This window comes from Podarcis tiliguerta, assembly GCF_965153285.1.
Source record: "Podarcis tiliguerta genome assembly, chromosome: 12".
Lineage (NCBI taxonomy): Eukaryota > Metazoa > Chordata > Lepidosauria > Squamata > Lacertidae > Podarcis > Podarcis tiliguerta.
In genome coordinates, this window is record NC_139545.1 from 9875200 (window position 1) to 9894218 (window position 19019).

General features: G+C 39.0%; 1 protein-coding gene across 50 annotated transcripts in view; it reads right to left on the reverse strand.

Moving 5' to 3' along the window:
• The window catches only part of CLASP2 (cytoplasmic linker associated protein 2), a 121775-nt gene that overhangs the window by 46794 nt on the left and 55962 nt on the right, over positions 1-19019 (reverse strand). For 24 of the 50 annotated variants that reach the window (XM_083406893.1, XM_083406900.1, XM_083406889.1 and 21 more), the window contains 12 exons: positions 18454-18533; positions 15172-15264; positions 14893-15038; positions 12331-12466; positions 11803-11873; positions 9902-9961; positions 8717-8794; positions 8262-8429; positions 6636-6691; positions 6036-6206; positions 3690-3713; positions 1367-1384 (listed from right to left, as the gene is read on the reverse strand). In XM_083406893.1, coding sequence (XP_083263019.1) covers positions 1367-1384; positions 3690-3713; positions 6036-6206; positions 6636-6691; positions 8262-8429; positions 8717-8794; positions 9902-9961; positions 11803-11873; positions 12331-12466; positions 14893-15038; positions 15172-15264; positions 18454-18533 — 1101 coding nt within the window. The remainder of the gene's footprint in view (positions 1-1366; positions 1385-3689; positions 3714-6035; positions 6207-6635; positions 6692-8261; positions 8430-8716; positions 8795-9901; positions 9962-11802; positions 11874-12330; positions 12467-14892; positions 15039-15171; positions 15265-18453; positions 18534-19019) is intronic. The other 26 variants (XM_083406923.1, XM_083406911.1, XM_083406918.1 and 23 more) reach the window with 2 other exon arrangements.

The window sequence follows — 19019 nt, forward strand, 5'->3', positions numbered from 1 at the left end:
TATTCATCAAGTAGAGAAATAAGCTCACAGAAAGTCTAGAAGCGTTATTTCCTTAGCTACTAGAAAACAATGTTTTATTAATGTTAAGTTTATTATGCACAAACAGGTTTGGCTAAATTCAACACAATAACACCCATGCAGTGACAGTATCTCTGCCATCCATTGTAATGGTTAGATGGTGCTTAAATGCACAAAGACTTTGACCTGTACAAGGCAGGAATACAGAGTGCCACCATTTTGGTATGATGCAAAAGGACCAGAAAGACATGATCCAGCTTCCACTGCAATAATAATGATGAAAATTCAAATCCACATGGCAATCATCCTCATTTTTATCTGAATCAATATATTTGCTTATTGGTACTAAACTTAGGGTTGGAATACTGGTCAACTGAACAGTCATGTTCACCTGTTTGAATATTGGTCAAATATTGTCAAATGCTTCAAGAATGTCATTGTAGATTAATATTTTTATGTCATGAGGGTGTGATTCATTAGCAAGGGCAGGAGTGAGGGCATCTTGACCCCTAGCCTTGCTGCAGTTAGAGGCAAACAACAAAAAACATTCCCACTGAATACATATTGTAACTGCAGGTATCTTCAAGCAGGAACACAAGCAGTTATCAGTGGCAAAGGCCATTGCTTAATGGGTATACTGTTTAGCTAGGATCAAGGAAACCCAGATTCACTCAGTCATGAAGCTCATTAGGAGACGTTAGGTCAGCTGCACAACTCAGTCTAAACTACCTAACAGAGGTATTGTGTGGATACAGTTAATATACAGTCTTGAGCTCCTTGCAGGAAAAGTAAAATGTAGCAAAATTAATCAGAATTTTCCATCTTTAAAAAGTCAGTGTCACTGTTTAGTGTTGGGACATACTGCAATCACAAAACAAAGGTAAGCACAGTATTAAACTTTTTGATGAACATCATTTTTGCATTCTCGTAAAGTTAATGTTTTAAAGACCATTTGACAATACTTGACCACAGGACCAACCTGAGCTGGGTATCTACTTGATTTCCAAGAGAAATTTCAAGTCCAAATAAATAGTAGCACCTGCTTCCCCAAAGCATGAGAATGCCTGTCTAGCATGTTGAAATTTCCACCAAAAAACTTTGCACATCTAAAATAAAATGGGTATCAATACATTTTTACTGTGAATGGTTACTTGGAAAAAATATAAAATAAAACACAATATTTTGCAAATAAATATTGCAGCAACAAAACATTATTAGGCAAGCCAACTAATGAATTAACCCTGAAGGTCACATGGGGGACTATATACTCTGTACAATGCTGTTGTTTGTGATAATGAAAATATAAGATGAAAGCATTTGATTTTTAGCAGAAGCTTCATTCTCTTACCATCCTCAGAAGCTGTTCCTAAATGGGAAACATGTTAAACAATGACATTCCAAGCAGATTTTTTGTATTTGGTAAGCAATCACTCTTCGGCTTCGTAAATGTGTATATATTAAAAAGTGTATTATATGAGATTAAATTCTAGTCAATTAAATATTTTTTGATTAGAAGCTACATTCTTTGTCTGATGAAAAGTTCTGTATTTCACCTATTCACCACCAGTTATAACTGCTAAAATTACTTTTTGACATAGCTGTACAAACAGATCTGGCACAATGTGCAGAAACAGGTAAACTTTCAGAAACATTCACACAACTAAATCCAAAACAAGATTCAAATCTAGCTTTCCTTTAGTAGGCAGTCTTGAAAGCCATGAACATCAAATCAGAGCAATATTTTCAAACTAAGGGCATTCTGAACAGTCTAATCTTATGAAATCCAGCATAGAGACTGATATCCAACGAAGTCATGCTTAGAACAGAGCCAATGAAATTACTGGACTTAAATACAGTACTTAAGTCCATTGATTTCAGTGAGTCTTCTCCCATGACTTGGCTGAATCGCACCCAAATAAATTAATTGTGGCTGAGTCAGAAAGGGGTAGTTCAAAAGGGCCTGATCAAGGTATGGTGCAAACATTATTGAATTAAGCTGCAAAGTACTCTCTTTCTAGAACCACTGTCCAACAAGAGGATACAGAGGCATTAAGAATGACAAATGTGGCAAATGATATACAGTCGTACCTTGGACGTCAAACAACTTAGTTCCTGAACGTCGCAAACCCAGAAGTGACCGCTCCAGTTTGCGAACTATTTTTGGAAGCTGACTATCCAACGGGGCTTCCGATTGGTTGCAGGAGCTTCCTTCAGCCAATCGGAAGCCGTGATTTGGTTTTCGAACGTTTTGGAAGTCGAATGGACTTCCGGAATGGATTCCGTTCAGACTTCCAAGGTACAACTGTATAATGAATTGAAAAAGATTTTCAGAATAACATTTGTTTAAAAAAAAACCCCAGAATTTTTCATTTTGGGAATTATAGGGGGGAAACGAGTTAGACTCTATAGATTTTTTTTCATGTGTGAGACTACAGTGGCAAGAATGTTATTTGCCCAAAAATGGAAAGAAGAAAAAGTCCTGACAAAACAAGAATGGATACAGAAACTTATGGAATATGCAGAAATGGCAAAATTTACCGAAAAAAATAAGAAATCAAGATAACAAACTTTTTATAAAAGAATGGAAATGGTTTATTGAATATTTACGAACAAACTGTAAACAGATAAGAACACTGACAGGATTATTGCAATAACCTGCAGTTTTATAAGAGTATATATTTAAAATAGATGAATAAATGAATATGCTAAGTTAATTTGGAATATGAAGGGAAAATAAATTGAAGGAACCGCAGAAAAAGGGGGAAGGAAGAACATTTTGAAATGTTAAAATGATTGTAAAACTACTGAAATGTATATAACTGAAAATCATAAATAATATTTTTATTTTTAAAAAAGAATGTCAAATGTGCCAGCGCTGTGTGTGCCACTGAGACTGAGATACTACTGGCTTGGCTCCAGTTCCATTACTGCTACTCTAAGACCAATTTCAGAAGATATGAAAGCTTCAGAAGTGGTTTCTAATGGAGCCCAACAAGCTGCTGAAATGGAACACACAATTCTTTCCAAACTACAAGAAAGAAGATTCCACCTAAACATTAGGAAGAACTTCCTGACAGTAAGAGCTGTTTGACAGTGGAATTTGCTGCCAAGGAGTGTGGTGGAGTCTCCTTCTTTGGAGGTCTTTAAGCAGAGGCTTGACAACCATATGTCAGGAGTGCTCTGATGGTGTTTCCTGCTTGGCAGGGGGTTGGACTCGATGGCCCTTGTGGTCTCTTCCAACTCTATGATTCTATGATTCTATGAATTCTAGTGAGCATAATCAAACTACTGAGTTCCCTAAATTTGCAACCCAGAAATGCAAAATAACCAAGACTGTTACAGAAAGCAAAATATTAACACATCAAAAATTTAACTGTACTGCTCCTACTGATGAGTGTCTAGAAAATGAAGATTCATTGTTAATTTGAATGTCAGTAGCTAAAGTATTAAGAGAAGGTAGTTCAAAAACTGATCAGCCATATAGATACATATAATAACAATGTTGTATTAGAAGTTGACAAACATAATTCAGACCTTGAGATTAATGTGCAATGTGTTAGTGAACAAATAACATTAGTCACCAATGAAATTAGTGTGCAAACATCTACTGTATTGTATGAACAGATTTCACAAGATTAATAGTCTAGAAATCAGACAAAACAGGGTCTTACCATCCATCTTGTCAGAAGTATCCTCTTTGTTGGAAGAGCAGGCAAAGAAACAGGGAAAACTTAGTGTGTTAGATAAACCGTGTTGACAAGAGAGCCAAAGAACATTCAGTAAGGAAACGAGAAAGTTTACAGACACTTGCATCTTTGTTAAACCTGGGAGCTATTTTTGAGGGCTTGAGGATGTGGCTGAGTGCTCTTAAACAGGGGCGTCTGCGAGGGCATTTAGTGGGGGAATTTGAGGGGGAAGCCCAGGGTACTATCTCAAGAGACATGGAGGGTGAGGGAGCTGCTGCAATGACATGCAACACCTGTACCATGCAAAAGTACATGCGTAGGAAGTGCAAATTGGTTGCCTTTCTGGAAGAGAAGGTATATCAACTTGAGGCCCACAGGGCCTAGGACTTCCCAATCAGAAGGTCGGTGGTTCGAATCCCCGCAACGGGGTGAGCTCCCGTTGCTCAGTCCCAGCTCCTGCCAACCTAGCAGTTTGAAAGCACGTCAAAGTGCAAGTAGATAAATAGGTACCGCTCCGGCAGGAAGGTAAATGGCGTTTCCGTGCGCTGCTCTGGTTTGCCAGAAGCAGCTTAATCATGCTGGCCACATGACCCGGAAGCTGTACACCAGCTCCCTCGGCCAGTAAAGCGAGATGAGCGCCGCAACCCCAGAGTCGGTCACGACTGGACCTAATGGTCAGGGGTCCCTTTACCCTTTTACTTACTAAGTATGTGGTGGGGTTTCTACCTATGCTTGTCTCTTAAGTAATCTCTCTGGCTAGATGTCAAACTTGGCTAACAGCAAGTGCCACCTAAGAAGCAATTTGGGTGCCAGTCAAGACCAGATGAGTGGCAAACTAACAAAGCTGCATTATAACAAGTATCAGCAAGACCGGGTATCATTTTCCTTCCCTTTCACTTGCATAAAATTGGGAATATTTAAACTTAAGTGTATGCGATGCCACAGCTTTGCCAATGCAATACAAAAAATGTATAGTCCTCCAACTAAATATTTTCAGCACAAAGCTGCTATTGGAGTACACTTCCTCTACTTGGTAAAGCAAGAGGACCATCCTTGTTAAACAACACAAATTATTCTAAATTTTAACAGTTTTTCACACATTAATACCTCATCTACTATGCCTCTTCACTTATGTCTACCGTCATTGGTACAATCAGAATTGTTGAGAATCTGAAATATGTTCTTATGCAAAAAATTTAACACCAACTTCCCGTATCATAGCAAAGGAGAAGGCAGACCAGGGGAAAACTCTTTTATTCCTGCTGCAGCCTGAAGCACCACCACCATGCATGTTAACCCATCCTTACTTAACACCCAAAGTGTCCCTAATCATTAGGCATCACCCAAACTAGGGGGAGTGATGATTCTAGCAAACAACACTGAACATGGCTGATGTGACCAATGCCAGCGGAACATTCAAAATCACACTAGCTCTTTCTTAAAATAGCTCTATAAAATACACATTAGCTAGCCATACAAAATACACATTAGCTAGCCATACAAAACACATTAGGTACAACAGCATCCTTGCAAAAGGATAGTGTTAGTAACACAATGAAGAAACAAACTACAACCAAGACACCAACAGTTCATCTCTCTGTTGCAGGAAACCAAAGCTGATACTGATCCTAAGCAGTGTTAGAAACTGAGATATGAAAGCTAGGAGCTAAATGGCACCTTAAACCTGGGTTATGGGTGCAACAACAGAATGTCTAGGCACACTTCTTTATAATAAGAATACAAAGCTGAAAATGAATGAACTGCAGCTAAAATATTAGGTTCATTTTTCACATGGTCTAGTCCTTCCCCTGCCGACCCCCCTAATATTCTCCAGGCTTCAGAGAGTGGCTGGAAGTGGGGAGGCAGAAAAAGGTCCTCCTATCTTTCCACTCTGTAATTTTAATCTGAAATCTTAGGCGCAGTACTGCGCCCAGAGCTCAGAAACAGCTCACACTAATGAAATTCTCTGTCGCAAAATGCACCTAGAACAATGGGAGTTTCGAGCATTGATTCTAAGCATGTATACTCTCAGTAAGTCTTAACCAAGTCCATTCACAATTGCTCCTAAATAAACAATCTTAGGATTGAAGTTTAAGTACTCTCAATGCTAGAATGACCTTGTCACCAGTATCCCCCCAACAAACCACAGAGAAGTGAGCAAAAAGGTGATTTAATTGAACCAGTAATAACCAACTAGGCAACAACAGCCTTTTGGTTTACAAAGCTGGGTGTCTCAGAAACATCACTGCAAGGGCACACACAAAAAACGTATTTAAATTCACAGAGAAATCCAATAAGCAGCTTATTAGATCATTAAACAGATTCCCTCACCTAGTGAAGCATATGATCCTGGAGGTAGACCAGCGGCTGCTAAACGGCCAGCCCCCGTTGGCTGACCAGCAGCATGACGTGCCTTCGCTCCAGCGGCAGCATTGACATCTATGTCGCTGCGAGATCTCTGTAGCATTCCTGGGCTTGGAACAGACTTGGTAGTTCCTGCAACTGGGATTAAAGGTAATGAAACTGCATATATCATGCATCCCTTCTTATTAAGCGTACAGTTGTTCTTGCTCAATAAATTAATTCTGCAGTCTTTTAAAAAGATGCTACTTCTAGAACTTCCAAAGAGAGTTTTAGTCTAGTACAGGCATGCCTAAACTCTGTTTCGGGGGCCTAATCCAGCCCACTGGTCAGTTTAATCTGACTCCTGTGGCAGTGTATTTCCTGGGGTAAAATCCTAAAAAAAACAACAACCCCGGAACAACTTCAATCCTAAAAACAGCTCAATAACTTGGGGGTAAAATCATTAAAAAAACTCAACAACTTCAATCTTTGGTCGGCCCTCACAGCCCTTCACTTCATCAAATCTGGCCCTCTTTGAAAAAAGTTTGGACACCACTGGTCTAGTACATTTAATACACAAAGAATTACCTCTGCCAGCCATAGTTGTTGAACTGGATGTGGACCATTTTGATGCGAAGGGACGACTGAAACAAAGGCAACAGTTTTAGTAAGGCATGTTATTAAACATTTTACAATACACAGAAGCATTCTTTCCCTTTCTTCATTCTGTATGAATGAATATGTCTAGTGAATAGGCAAATCCATTTTACTTGCTAACATCATCCTGCTATGGAGCAGATAAGGCCTTTTTAAAGGTCTTAAAGAAGCCCATACATTTTATTGAGAACTTTAAACAAGAACTACTATCTTTTTATACAAAGCTGTTAAGTTGCATATAAAAGGTGCAACTGGGTACTTTGAATACTTATGAAGAGTTCCTTTGGGTGCATGTAGACTACATCAGGTGGGGCTTGAGCTCCACCAAGTGGTAACAGGCAGATTTTGCTGTGATGGCTTGCACCTGCAATACAAGATTGTGCCCTTCAGACTGGCGTTACCCCCAATGTGTTTGCCTCCATCTACAACAGATGTTGTATCTACACTTATCCAGGTGATCTTCTGCTCAGATTTCTGGCACAAGACCACCTCCAAATCATAACAGCCTCCCTGAAAGATCTGTGGTTCTTGATCAATACCAATAAGAGCTACCTGTTTCATTTGCAGTGCCTCCTTCACCTGGAAGCCCTGGTAGACTCTGTTGCAGGAAACATGGCCTTGTCTCCTATGGGTGGGCATCATCAGTGTTAAATGGGAACGTGGAGGTAGTCCTCCACCAGATTTACTGATGACAAGGTTGACTTGCTCTTCTACAAGCTTGGTTATTTTTCTCTTTAACAATACTTTCCACCAGTTTTCCTGGGACAAATGTTAAACTGACTGACTTTTAATTAGAAGGTGCCCTGGAACCCTTTTTAAAAATCGGGTGTTGTATTGGATACTATCCAGTTCTCAGATGATCAGCAATTTCATATTTGAATTATTTGGAAAACTCGCAGGTGATTGCCATCTGACTCCCAACGGTTTGTCAGTTTTTGTCTATTAGGCCCAGAACTTCATCTCTCATCACCACTCTTTGGCCTAAGATTCCCTCCCTACAAAAGTTAGCTCAGGCACTAGGAACTGCCCTTTATCTTTCACTATGAAGATGGAAGTAATTCATTCAGCTTCTCCATCTCCTTATCATCCTTTAGAACACCTTTTGAGTCTTCTGTAACCAAGGCTGAGATTTCTGCCTTGCAACAGTTGGATTTTCTGCTAATTCTCAAATTCCTGTGGACAAGCACTGTGTTTTTGTCAAGGCTCGAGAAGCAAGATCCATCTCCTGCCAAATTAGGACGGTTGAAGCAGGTGGAATACTAGAAAGGCTCTGTGACTCGACTAGAGCTTTAGAATGTTCAAAATTTGAAAACAGCAAATTCAGATGTGTTCAAGTCCTACCTGATATAGTCTTACCTGCACAGAATGTAGATTTGCACTAAAAAGGGGCATCCCATTGAAAATAATACAAGGTGGGTCCATTTGCATTCAAGTGTGCATATTATTTGTGCCTGTGAGTCCTGACTCAGCAAACGGAGTAGATGTATGGGGTATGCTTTTGCACACAGATCTTATCTGGATTATTGTGAAGTGATTTTATTCTAAAATGACCCTTACTTGAGGCTTTCCTGTGAGCTGGAGGATGACCTGTCAGATTGTGGAAGTGATGCAATACTACCCGAATTCTTTAAGTATGTATGCAGGCTTCTTTGATAGGATGGCTCAAGGTTATTATACAACGCCTCTGCTTCACCTGGAAAATGATTTCTTAGACCTAGGTAAGTCCTGCAAACAAATTACATAATATTTATTACAGGGGCATTGGATAGCCAAGTATTAAAAAAAAGAAAAATACAAGCAATAATCCATCAACACCAATGAAAAATATATTAGGAAATTTCTGATGCTAAAATTTAATTGAGTAAAGTTTCACCATTCATCCCAAACCTATGTTGTCCAAGCAGAATAGAATAGAGAAATACTGTTGCTCCTTTAGATATAAATGAAATTCTTCCTCTTAGAAAGGCATCAATACTTTCTAGACTAAAATATTTAAATGATCCCTGACTTACTTTCTTGCCTCTACTCTTGCTTCAGCATCAGCATCATGAATACCCTTTTTGATAGTTTCAACCAAGACTGCTGCATGCCTAAAAGACAAAATCCAAGTCCAGCATTATATATAAAATGTGCATATTGTTTTGTGAATAAGTTAACTAAATGCTTCCCTTTGCCCAAATTCTATGTTAGTTCTTCTGTGAGGGCAATTTCCATAGCACCCATGAACCACCTTTCAAAAAACAACAAAGCACCGCATCAAGATTATAAAGTGGCCAAAGAAATGGAAAGTAATCAGAATCTGCTTCTATGGTTAAGGAAGATACAACAAATTCTTTAGCAGGATGTACAGAGGAGCTACAGTGACACTAGTTGTTGCTGCAATGAAACCACTGAATATGGTAACTTTGATACAATAATAAAAATGCTAGGATTAGCAACTTTCATACATAACGGAAATGAAAATTTGTGCTTCTGTGCAGAGAACAGCACATAACATTGTAACTGGAACTAGAAATATAGATTAGAATGGGTCACATACCTCCCCATGCTTGCTTTTGAGGAAATCTGCACCAAATTATCTACCTCTGTGCTATCTAGTAAGACTGAAAAATTGCTATTTGAAATACTTCACTTAAGAGTCCATTTGTACAGACAATGGCCTAATTTGCACGTAACACTAAGCCACAATATGTTTAGCCAAAATGTGGCTGGTTTGAAAGTCTGAACTCTGACCAGCAGACTAACTGTGGAATGTTTTCTGGCAACACACCACAAAGTAGAGTCATGATCAGTTGCTGACTTACAGACTGTGGCTTTAAAACTATAGTGTGCTATTATATCTCAATTCAACCATGGCTTGTTTGAATGCCCCAACCAAGATGATCTCCAGGCTATATAGGAACAAGGTAAGAGTAGCTAGAAAACAAACCCAGTTTTGGAGAATCAAGCCAAGGCTTGCTTGCACATCTATGGGATGCCTCACTGTTTGTTGTTCAAAACACTGTTTGATCTAAAACTACTTCGTCTAAACTTTGAATGCTAGCCTCACTAACAACAACAACAAAACAGATTTGCCTCTTCTGGTTGTTTTTTTTTAAAGGGTCTGAAACAGCAAGTAGATCCAATTGTTAGGAGAACTTAACTACGTTTATACTTGTAATATTAAAGCAGAGGTTCATGTCACCTATAAATCGTACCTTTCCAAGGAATGAGTTTGCCACTCTTGTAACAACAGGTCTAGAAATTCAAAAGAGCGCCTGAAAAAGACAGGGACTAAAGTCAGGGTTTGATTATTGCAGAGTCTAGGAATCTGAAGCTCTTATCAAGATGGTATGCACAAGAGGGTATTCCAGACCATATGCGTTGAAATTAATGGACCTAACTTAAGTCATGTCTACTGATTTCATTGGGTCACCTCCGAATAAAACTGTACTGAACAGCACCCACGCATTCACATAACAAAAACTGTTACAGAGATATCAAAATTTTCAAAAGGAAGGGGGTCCATGACTTGGCTTTTGAAAAGCTGTCCACAGTACTTAGCTAATTGGGAACCACTGTCTTAAGCAGCACTAAAACCACAGAGTATTAATCCCCAGTCCACATATATTTAATATGTCTCACAAAGCGCAATGTTTTTATTCATGAGTACTGAAAAAGGACTCATCCCACTGAATCCTGTTGCGTATCAAGGGGGAAGTCTATACAGTGGTACCTCAGGTTAAGAACTTAATTTGTTCTGGAGGTCCGTTCTTAACCTGAAACTGTTCTTAACCTGAAGCACCACTTTAGCTAATGGGGCCTCCCGCTGCCACCGTGCTGCCAGAGCACGATTTTTGTTCTCATCCTGAAACAAAGTTCTTAACCCGAGGTACTATTTCTGGGTTAGTGGAGTCTGTAATCTGAAGCGTCTGTAGCCTGAAGCATATGTAACCCGAGGTACCACTGTATTACTCTTTTGTCTTGTGATGTAGCTCTACTGCCTGTCCTAATAGGCTGACTATTCCATGACATTTACCATCATTAGGAAGAATTATTCTTGGCAAGCATCACCATACTGCGTACATTCAGTCTAATTTTACTACTGCTGTTGCAATTGGCTTGTTTATACAGGATTCAAGAGCAGCAGTAAAGCTGGCTGCTGTTTTGATACTTTCCCTCTGCCTTTTTGGTACAATTGTTAATTCTAAATAAAAACATATACTCTGCTAACATCAAGAATGCAACTATGTGTGAGAACAGGACTTTTTTGAAATGTTGAATGCAATTAAAGATGATGTGCTCTACATCCACTCATCAAAAATGCAACCCACGCCCACTTGTAAATATATGACAAGTTTGTTCCTGGTCTTTGATTTGACTTTCCTTCATCTTATCTTCAAATTTATATCATCTTAACAATATAAAGCAATAGAACCAGCAACACACAAAAACCAAGCGAATAAAAATAAAAGACTTCATGCCGCAAATGGAGTTGTTATTGATTGACTGAATTTATATACTGCCCTATACCCGGAGGTCTCAGGGCGGTTCGCAAAACAAAAACAAAATATAAAACCACAAAATATAATCAAAATAATAAGAACAACCCAATATTTTAAAAGGGCATAGGATGTCAACCAAATTAACAAATGGCCTGGTTAAAAAGGAACGTTTTTGCCTGGCACCTAAAGGTGTATAATGAAGGTGCCAAGCAAACTTCCCTGGGGAGAGCATTCCACAGATGAGGAGCCACTGCAGAGAAGGCCCGTTCTCATGTTGCCACCCTCCGGACCTCTTGAGGAGGAGGCACACGGAGAAGGGTCTCAGAAGATGATCTCAGGGTCAAGGTGGGTTCATATTTAACATTTTAAGTTTCACAATGAATCCTATACATGTTGAAGTCCCACTGAGCCTAATGGAACGTACAACCAGGTAAGTGTGTAAAGAACTTCCGCCTTTATTGCGGGATTGTGACACTTCACAATAAGGTTTACACTACATATCAGAGTTAAAGCAGAGCCTAACTCCTGAAGATGAATTCCATTCATTTCCTAAAACCCTTTCTTGAAATCAAGGAACATTATACTCATAAAGCTTGCTAGTCATAAATGCTCACCTCCTGACTGCAACAGATTTTGAGGTACAGTTGCTGGTTATTAAAGGTATGAGTCTGGGCACATGGGTATGCTGAAGAGAGAGTGAAAAAAAGCTATCAAAAGGCATTCAATACTCACAATAAATTTTATGTAGCATTAGATTCATAAGGTTGCAGTTCTATAGCATTTATCATTTTTTACACAAAGGTGGCTTTAAGCATAGGGCTCACAATTTTATTTAACTCAAAATTGAGCACAAAAATTAAGATAGAAACCCAGATGGTGGAATGCTGAAAAAGTTTTAGGCTACATAATAGCTTCATCTTTTCTATCTCATATCCAATATGTAAATAAGGAACTAAAATTTCTGGAAAATATACAGTATGATGATATGATATAAAAAGGCCTCTGGCTGCCACAAATACTTCACATAAAGTAGCTTATCAGTTCACATAGGAAGAAGTACGTACTTATAGCCTTACTTGCCCATTGTTAATATATGTTAATATGCCCAATTCAGAAGTGGACTTACACTGGAGCATACTTACACGAATGATAAATCTAATGGCTGCACACCCAGAAGTAGCCATAACTTTGGCGCTATTAGGAACCAGATTAAACAGAGTAGGCACAATGGATTCTGCGCCATGATCAAACTTGTTTCCCAGAACTGTTGAAAGATGGCTGGAAGGAATAGAGTAAAATTGGTTATCAAAACTAATTCAGCACTGATGACAGGAACTATAATTACTCTTTGTAAATAATAAAAAAACCTTTTCCCAAAATGTTCCCAGCTTTGCATGTTACATTTAACATAGCCCATAAACATGCCTGGCTGGACCAGAACTTCAGTTTAAACCAGCTTTCAATTTCTAATGTCAATCAGCCAGATAGTCCTCCAATTGTCTTCCACAAATGTTTTTGAAGATGAACCACCCAGGTCCCTATGGCAAATCTGAAAACACAAACCACACTCCTAGATAGGAAAGCCATTTGTCTTGTGATTCATTTGAACCAGCCGACTAATTGGATAGTTCATTATGCACCTCACCAAGGCAGACCAATAAATGTACATAGGAACTACTGTCACAGTCAAGCACTATCATTTTTCCCAGCTAATCATGCATAAGGATAAAAGTATCTTCAGCAGATGGCAATTATACAAGTGTCTTGTCCTTTCACTTCATTTAAGAGATGCAATGAAAATCAGAAGAATAGTTATAATATAATAGCCCATTACAGGAAGCTATCATTTCCCCGCCACAACACACACATTTTCCTGGAATCCAGCCCCATGTAAAGCACTGCATTTATCCCAGTGGAGAGGAATCTCTGGCATGTGGCTGTTAGGCCAACCAGGCTTCCCCATTTGGCCTGCGAGGCTGGCTGAGCCAAACCACACCCGCCTTTGCAGCCATTGAGTGCTGTCTGAATTCAATGGCTTACCCTGTTCCACTGCTTTCAGCAGCCACTGGGTTCACTCAGTAACTCCCAATCTTGCCCAAAAAAATCAAAAGGAAGAAATGGGGCCACGCTCCAAGGGCGCGCCTGACTTCTTCCTTTGCAAAGGAGGAATTGGGCTTGAATTTGAACTGGGCTCAAAAGGAAGAACTCGGAGCAAAGTGTGTCCCTGATTCAGCCATCTGACATATAACACCAGGGAATCGATAGAATTCTTCTCCCATCTCGATCAAAATGTTGGTTACATTTTGGATCTGGTCCTCCCGCTGGATCCAGTTCCCCACCCAATTTAGTCATATGAAATTTTTCTCACTCTTTTTTATCCGTTAAAAAACCCTAGGACTAATATGCATGTACTATAGAACCATACTTTGGTCATCCGGCTGCAGGATCCTGCAGAATATCCTCTCCCAAATGAAGGCAGGGAATTGCCTGCAATTCTAAAGTCTACTCCAGCTCTTTTAACCACAATTCTAGGGGATCTATCACCCTCCAAGAACCAGATCCTACAAACATGTTAATATTCCTCATGCAGATTTATGTATCCATTCAGGTGCTTTTAAGAACAAAGCACAAGTACAGTTCATACAAAGAGGCTACTTGTTTGCAAACCGTTGTCTTATCTAGATGGTAGTAAGTAAACTTTAAATACTTTAGGTAACCGTGGGGGGTGCCAAGGCAGCCACAAATTATGCAATTTGTACTTAGGTATTTGACCATCAATAGTCTGTAAGAGGCCACAGAAAGCTCACAAAAACTCCTCCTCACTACCACCCTGCATGCCTACCTTTCTTTCTGTTCTCTCTCTCTCTCTCTCTCTCTGTGTGCGTGTGTGTGTGTGTAGACAGAGAGAGAGATAGTTTGACTGTAGTAGTAAAACCTCTAACTGGTTTACAATAAATAATGGCTACCATGCTTCTTTATAATAATGTGCATGCTCACATGCTTGCAGTCATGAAGCACAACTGATACATGAGATGTAGCCCGGAGGGTCTTGCTAAGAGGTGGGCTCACAGCAATGGCATTTGCATTACTTTTAGAAATCTCTTTAAATAATGAGCTTCTCTTACAAAATGCTTCCCACAATGCTTTTGCCACAAGAGTCGCAAACATAAAACTGAAAGTGTGATTGATGTGAACGTATCGAATGCTTTAAAATAGAAAGCAAATCAAGTCTTATTATCAGCTCATGATTTTGAACATTTAAGATTAGAAATAGCGGGGTGGCCTGTGTCTGCAGTTATTATCACTGCAGGGCATACCACAATAATTCTACTTTGGATGATCTAATGCATATTAATATTCTTCAAAATGCTGCCTTTCTGCAGCATTGTTTATGCCTATTTTTAAACATTATATCCCTTTAATACAAGCTCTGCTCTAGCAGGAAACTAATAATCTGCAAAATATGAGAACTACCACACCTCCAAAGGAACAAAAGGCATGCAGATGAATAATGTGTCCTGCAGTTGTGTTCTAAACTCTTATTCATGTTTTATATCAGTTATGTTACTTATCATAATTATACAGATACGTAAAGTAATGCCACATCTCTACTGTATTTCCAATAAGGACATCACTATTCAACTGATTAAACCACAGCCAAGTACTGTAGTTTTGTATTATCAGTTTCCTTGGCAGATACTTACGCTACTGTAATGCATGCTTCTCTAACCACTTGTGATCTGAGGTCTTTAGCTGATAATTTAAATGCTCCATCCAATAGCCGTAAATGCTGGAAAAATCCGTCATACTGAGCAGCTCCAGCAACAAGTAATGACCGGACCTTCTTGAGCTGGGGGTGGGGAGTGGGATAAAGGGGGAAAGAATTGGTATAATATCATTTCTGATTCCAAACGGATAAATTTGACAATAAGCTACTGTTTGAGTCAAATAAATATGTACAATGTAATATTAAAAAGATATACCGCACTGGCTCGTTGATCCCAATCATGTTTATCATCTGACAAGATTTCTCTGATTTTATTTAACGTTTCTTCGAGTTCACGACTAGAATAAATCTGAAAAGAAAAGATGATGAGACTAAGACTGGGTTTTGCAGAACTCAAGTAATCAAGCCAAGCAGCATTCTAGAATGGTGGCAACCCTCTATGCTATGGGAGTGTTAAGGATAAGAGAGATAAGAATTAGCCGATAACAGGTTATTGTTTATTTTTCTGATGGGCAAAGTCCCTTTCCACTGCAATCCTGTGAGATGTGGTTTCATTTGCTGTTTGACAGTACAAAGTAGACATAGTATTACTGGTGAGAAACATTAAAGTGCTCAAACGTCTTTTAAAAAAATAAATCATCAGCATGTTTTGGACCCAAAATTTTAGTTATCTACTAGAAAAGTACCCTAACCGTTCTGTTAAGTCCCCACCCCCCCCAAATATTAATCAATATAAAATCCAAATGCAGAAGTGAGAGGAAGTTAATGAAAATGTTCTGTTTGATAACAAAGGAGTGCACCTATATTAAGCTTAGAAAACACTATAAGGCAGATACATGGGGGCAAGCAGTCCTATATATGTAGGGTTAAAATTTCATGGATGAAACTCAGCATCTTGAATTCGGATCTAGGAAATGGAACCAATGCAAATGGTTATGTTAAGTCTGTATTTCAGCATCCTGTTCCTCTTTTGGGGACAAACTCATTGGCGCCTATATGGATGCAGATGTTCTAATTCAGCCTTTATTAACAAAAGCGCAAGTAAATAATTAAGAAAATGTATACCAGGGTGATAAATGGCACAAAGAAGAAGAAGAGAAAGGAAAAAAATATGCTGGCTTGTATATATCTTTAAATAATTAATGCTATAAAATAATGTTGCTTATATTGCAGGCAGCCAACAGAGGGCAACAGAACACAACAAGAGCTTGTCCTACTCACACAGGAATTAAAAACCATTAAAACACTGAATTAATTGACAGCAACTATAAAAAGCACAATGTTTGGAAAGTTCACTGAACACTGCATAAGAATTTTTATCCTGGGGTTTTTCAGGTAAAAGAATTCCCGGCCTCTACTGATAAGGGTGGCTCTAACTTAAATTCCGTCTATTATTTTCTGTCTAAATTTCTGGAAAAAAAATTCAAGTTATTATATGTCCTACGTTTGATTGGGATACTCCTGACTTTGTCAAAACAACAGTCTATATTCCACGGAGTCAGGGGTAGTCCACAATTTCCCCACCTAATTTTTTTATGGAGAAAATGTAACAAAAAATACAAAATCTGTCACCGAGCCCCTGCCCTTGATGCTGCCCTTGAGCTGTTTCTCAGCAACATTCCTCTAATACAGATCAGTCCCAAGTTATGCAGGGGTTACGTTCCGGGGATGGTGCAGAAAGCTGAAATTGCGGAGACCCTCCCTGGAGCCCAAAGGTGAGGTCAGTGAGGATAGAGGAAGCTCCAAAGAGACCAGAGGCACAGATGGGCTTTGCTTACACTGCTCATCCTCCCCGCCTAACAGCTAACGTGCGCTGTAGCGAAGCAGCCACCGCCGCTTTCCTGCATGTCCTGTAGCCTCCTGCTGACCCCAGAGCTTCCATTCTAGTTGTGGGTATTTTGGGATACAGTATTTTGGGTATGGACTGAAGGGAGAGCAGAGCAGAGGGTGTTTAAAGGGTGATCTCCACTTTACGCAATTTCACTTAGGTGCGCAGCAGCCCGGAACGTAACCTCCATGTAAGTGGGGAGTTTGCCTGTATTTCTTCTCAATGCATATTTTAGAAATGTCAACCTTACTATAATAGTACTATAATAACAGTAAGTGCTTGCTAAAATGGTTTGCTTTACTGTGTTCTAATTGAACAGGAAGGACTTACGTATCCATACGAGAAAAGTTTATAGAAGTCCCGCTGCAATGATCATCAATACAGTTTAAGCTTTAATTTCACACCATTTACACAAACAGTTTAGAGCTAGTGAAAATCAATTTTGATGTAGTTAAACAAAAAGGCCCGGGTATACTGGATTGTTGTTGGTGAAACTTTCGAGGCCACAATGAGCCAAACAATTTATCAGAAATAACAGAACTTGACTAAAATGACTGTATGTTTGTTGCAGATAAGAACCATTAATATTCCAAAACTATGTAGTGTAATTTCATCAGATGGCCTCCTGTTGCAGAGAGACTCCTAAAACGTGGCTGAAGCATGTGCTGTCTCCAGCATGGTCTGTGCTTAATTGTTGGCTCCTCACATTGCCTCTGCCCCACCCCTATCTAACAATTCCTACATGCTGTGTTATATCTATTCTATTGTCCTAATGAAGAAGTATAGGTAGAATTATTATAGACTGATGAAACACACTATGCATAATGTTTTGACTGTAGGAATTTAGATTTGTGAGTGTCACACATGCACTCTCTCAGAAGGATGCTGAGCAGAGAAACAATGAAAGCTACTGCTTTATCACATAAGATGCCTTGTCTCAATGCTGCTAGGACACCTATGACCGAAACAGAATTTAAGGATTATTTTGTTAGGCTGTTTCCCCTCCCCCCTCCCCCAAATATATATGTGTGTGTGTGTGTGCAAGTCACCTGCTTGCCTCCATTTAAAAAGCATAATTGCTTTTGAAATTTGCTCTTAAAATATACTAATACATTTTGCTTAGTCTGGCACTTAGGAATGTACCTTTATGGTTCAACACTACAACCATGTAATTTTATAAGTGAAATTTCAGCTAATTCTTTATTTACAGGGAAATAAGCTGCAAAGGCCTTGACCACTACCTTGTCCAATGCCCAGCTCAAGACAGACTCCTCCACAATATGTATTTAAGCCACTTAGGATTAATCCACTTTACCATAGCTGTCGTATGCCACAAGCAGATGTGGTCAGAGTCTTATCCTACAGTTTCCTGACCAGTAAAACTCTCTCAAGCCACACAAGTTCATGCAAGTAAGCTAAACTGCACCCTTCACTCTCATCCTACTCAATCTGATATGGAAGATTATTCCCAAATATATTTATAATTTAACACCTGAGTGTGAGAATTTAACTCAGCTACCAGACCTCCCCAAAAGAAAATTCATTCATTCAAACCCTTTTAGCACACCTTTCCTCGAGTTCAAGGCAGCCCATGGAACTCAGTAAACATTCGGTTATTAAAAGAGGAGTGCTGTGAAAAGCAAATTTGCAAAAAAAATTAAGTGCTCCCAAACTGAAATCTTATCATGAACAAAACACACTTCACCTTACCTGCACAGTAGGAACATCTGTAAATGCCTTTATAAAATCATCTTCATCAACAGCACCAGCTCCTCCTTCCTTGGTGGTGCCTGTAAGTGATAAGACTGCAATTATATATATTTGCATAAATGTTTGCTTGTATGTCTGCTTGTTATATTCAATAAAGCTTTGGTCTAATAAAAACAAAAACATGTATTTTACCGGGGATTTTAAGCTACTGTTAAGAAACAGTAAGACTGATTAAATTACTATTTTATTACGTAAGATACAATTTAAAATGCTTGAACTACCACAGGGTACTGCTGAATATTTACAAGAATGCCAGCCTTCCCTGCCAGGGCAACAAATTCTGTACCAAGAAAACCTGAATTCTGTCACCCATATAATTATGTAGATTTGCATAGTTTCCATAATTTATTCTGCTTCTCAGCAGTGGGCAAAAATGATGACAACAACTGTGGCTCTCCCATGCTCAAAGGTCAAAAGAAAGAAAAAAAGTCTAGTATCTCCAACCCTAACACACAAAGGATAAAAGCTGGAATCACTGGCAAGACAGACTGGAAGACAAAGATAAA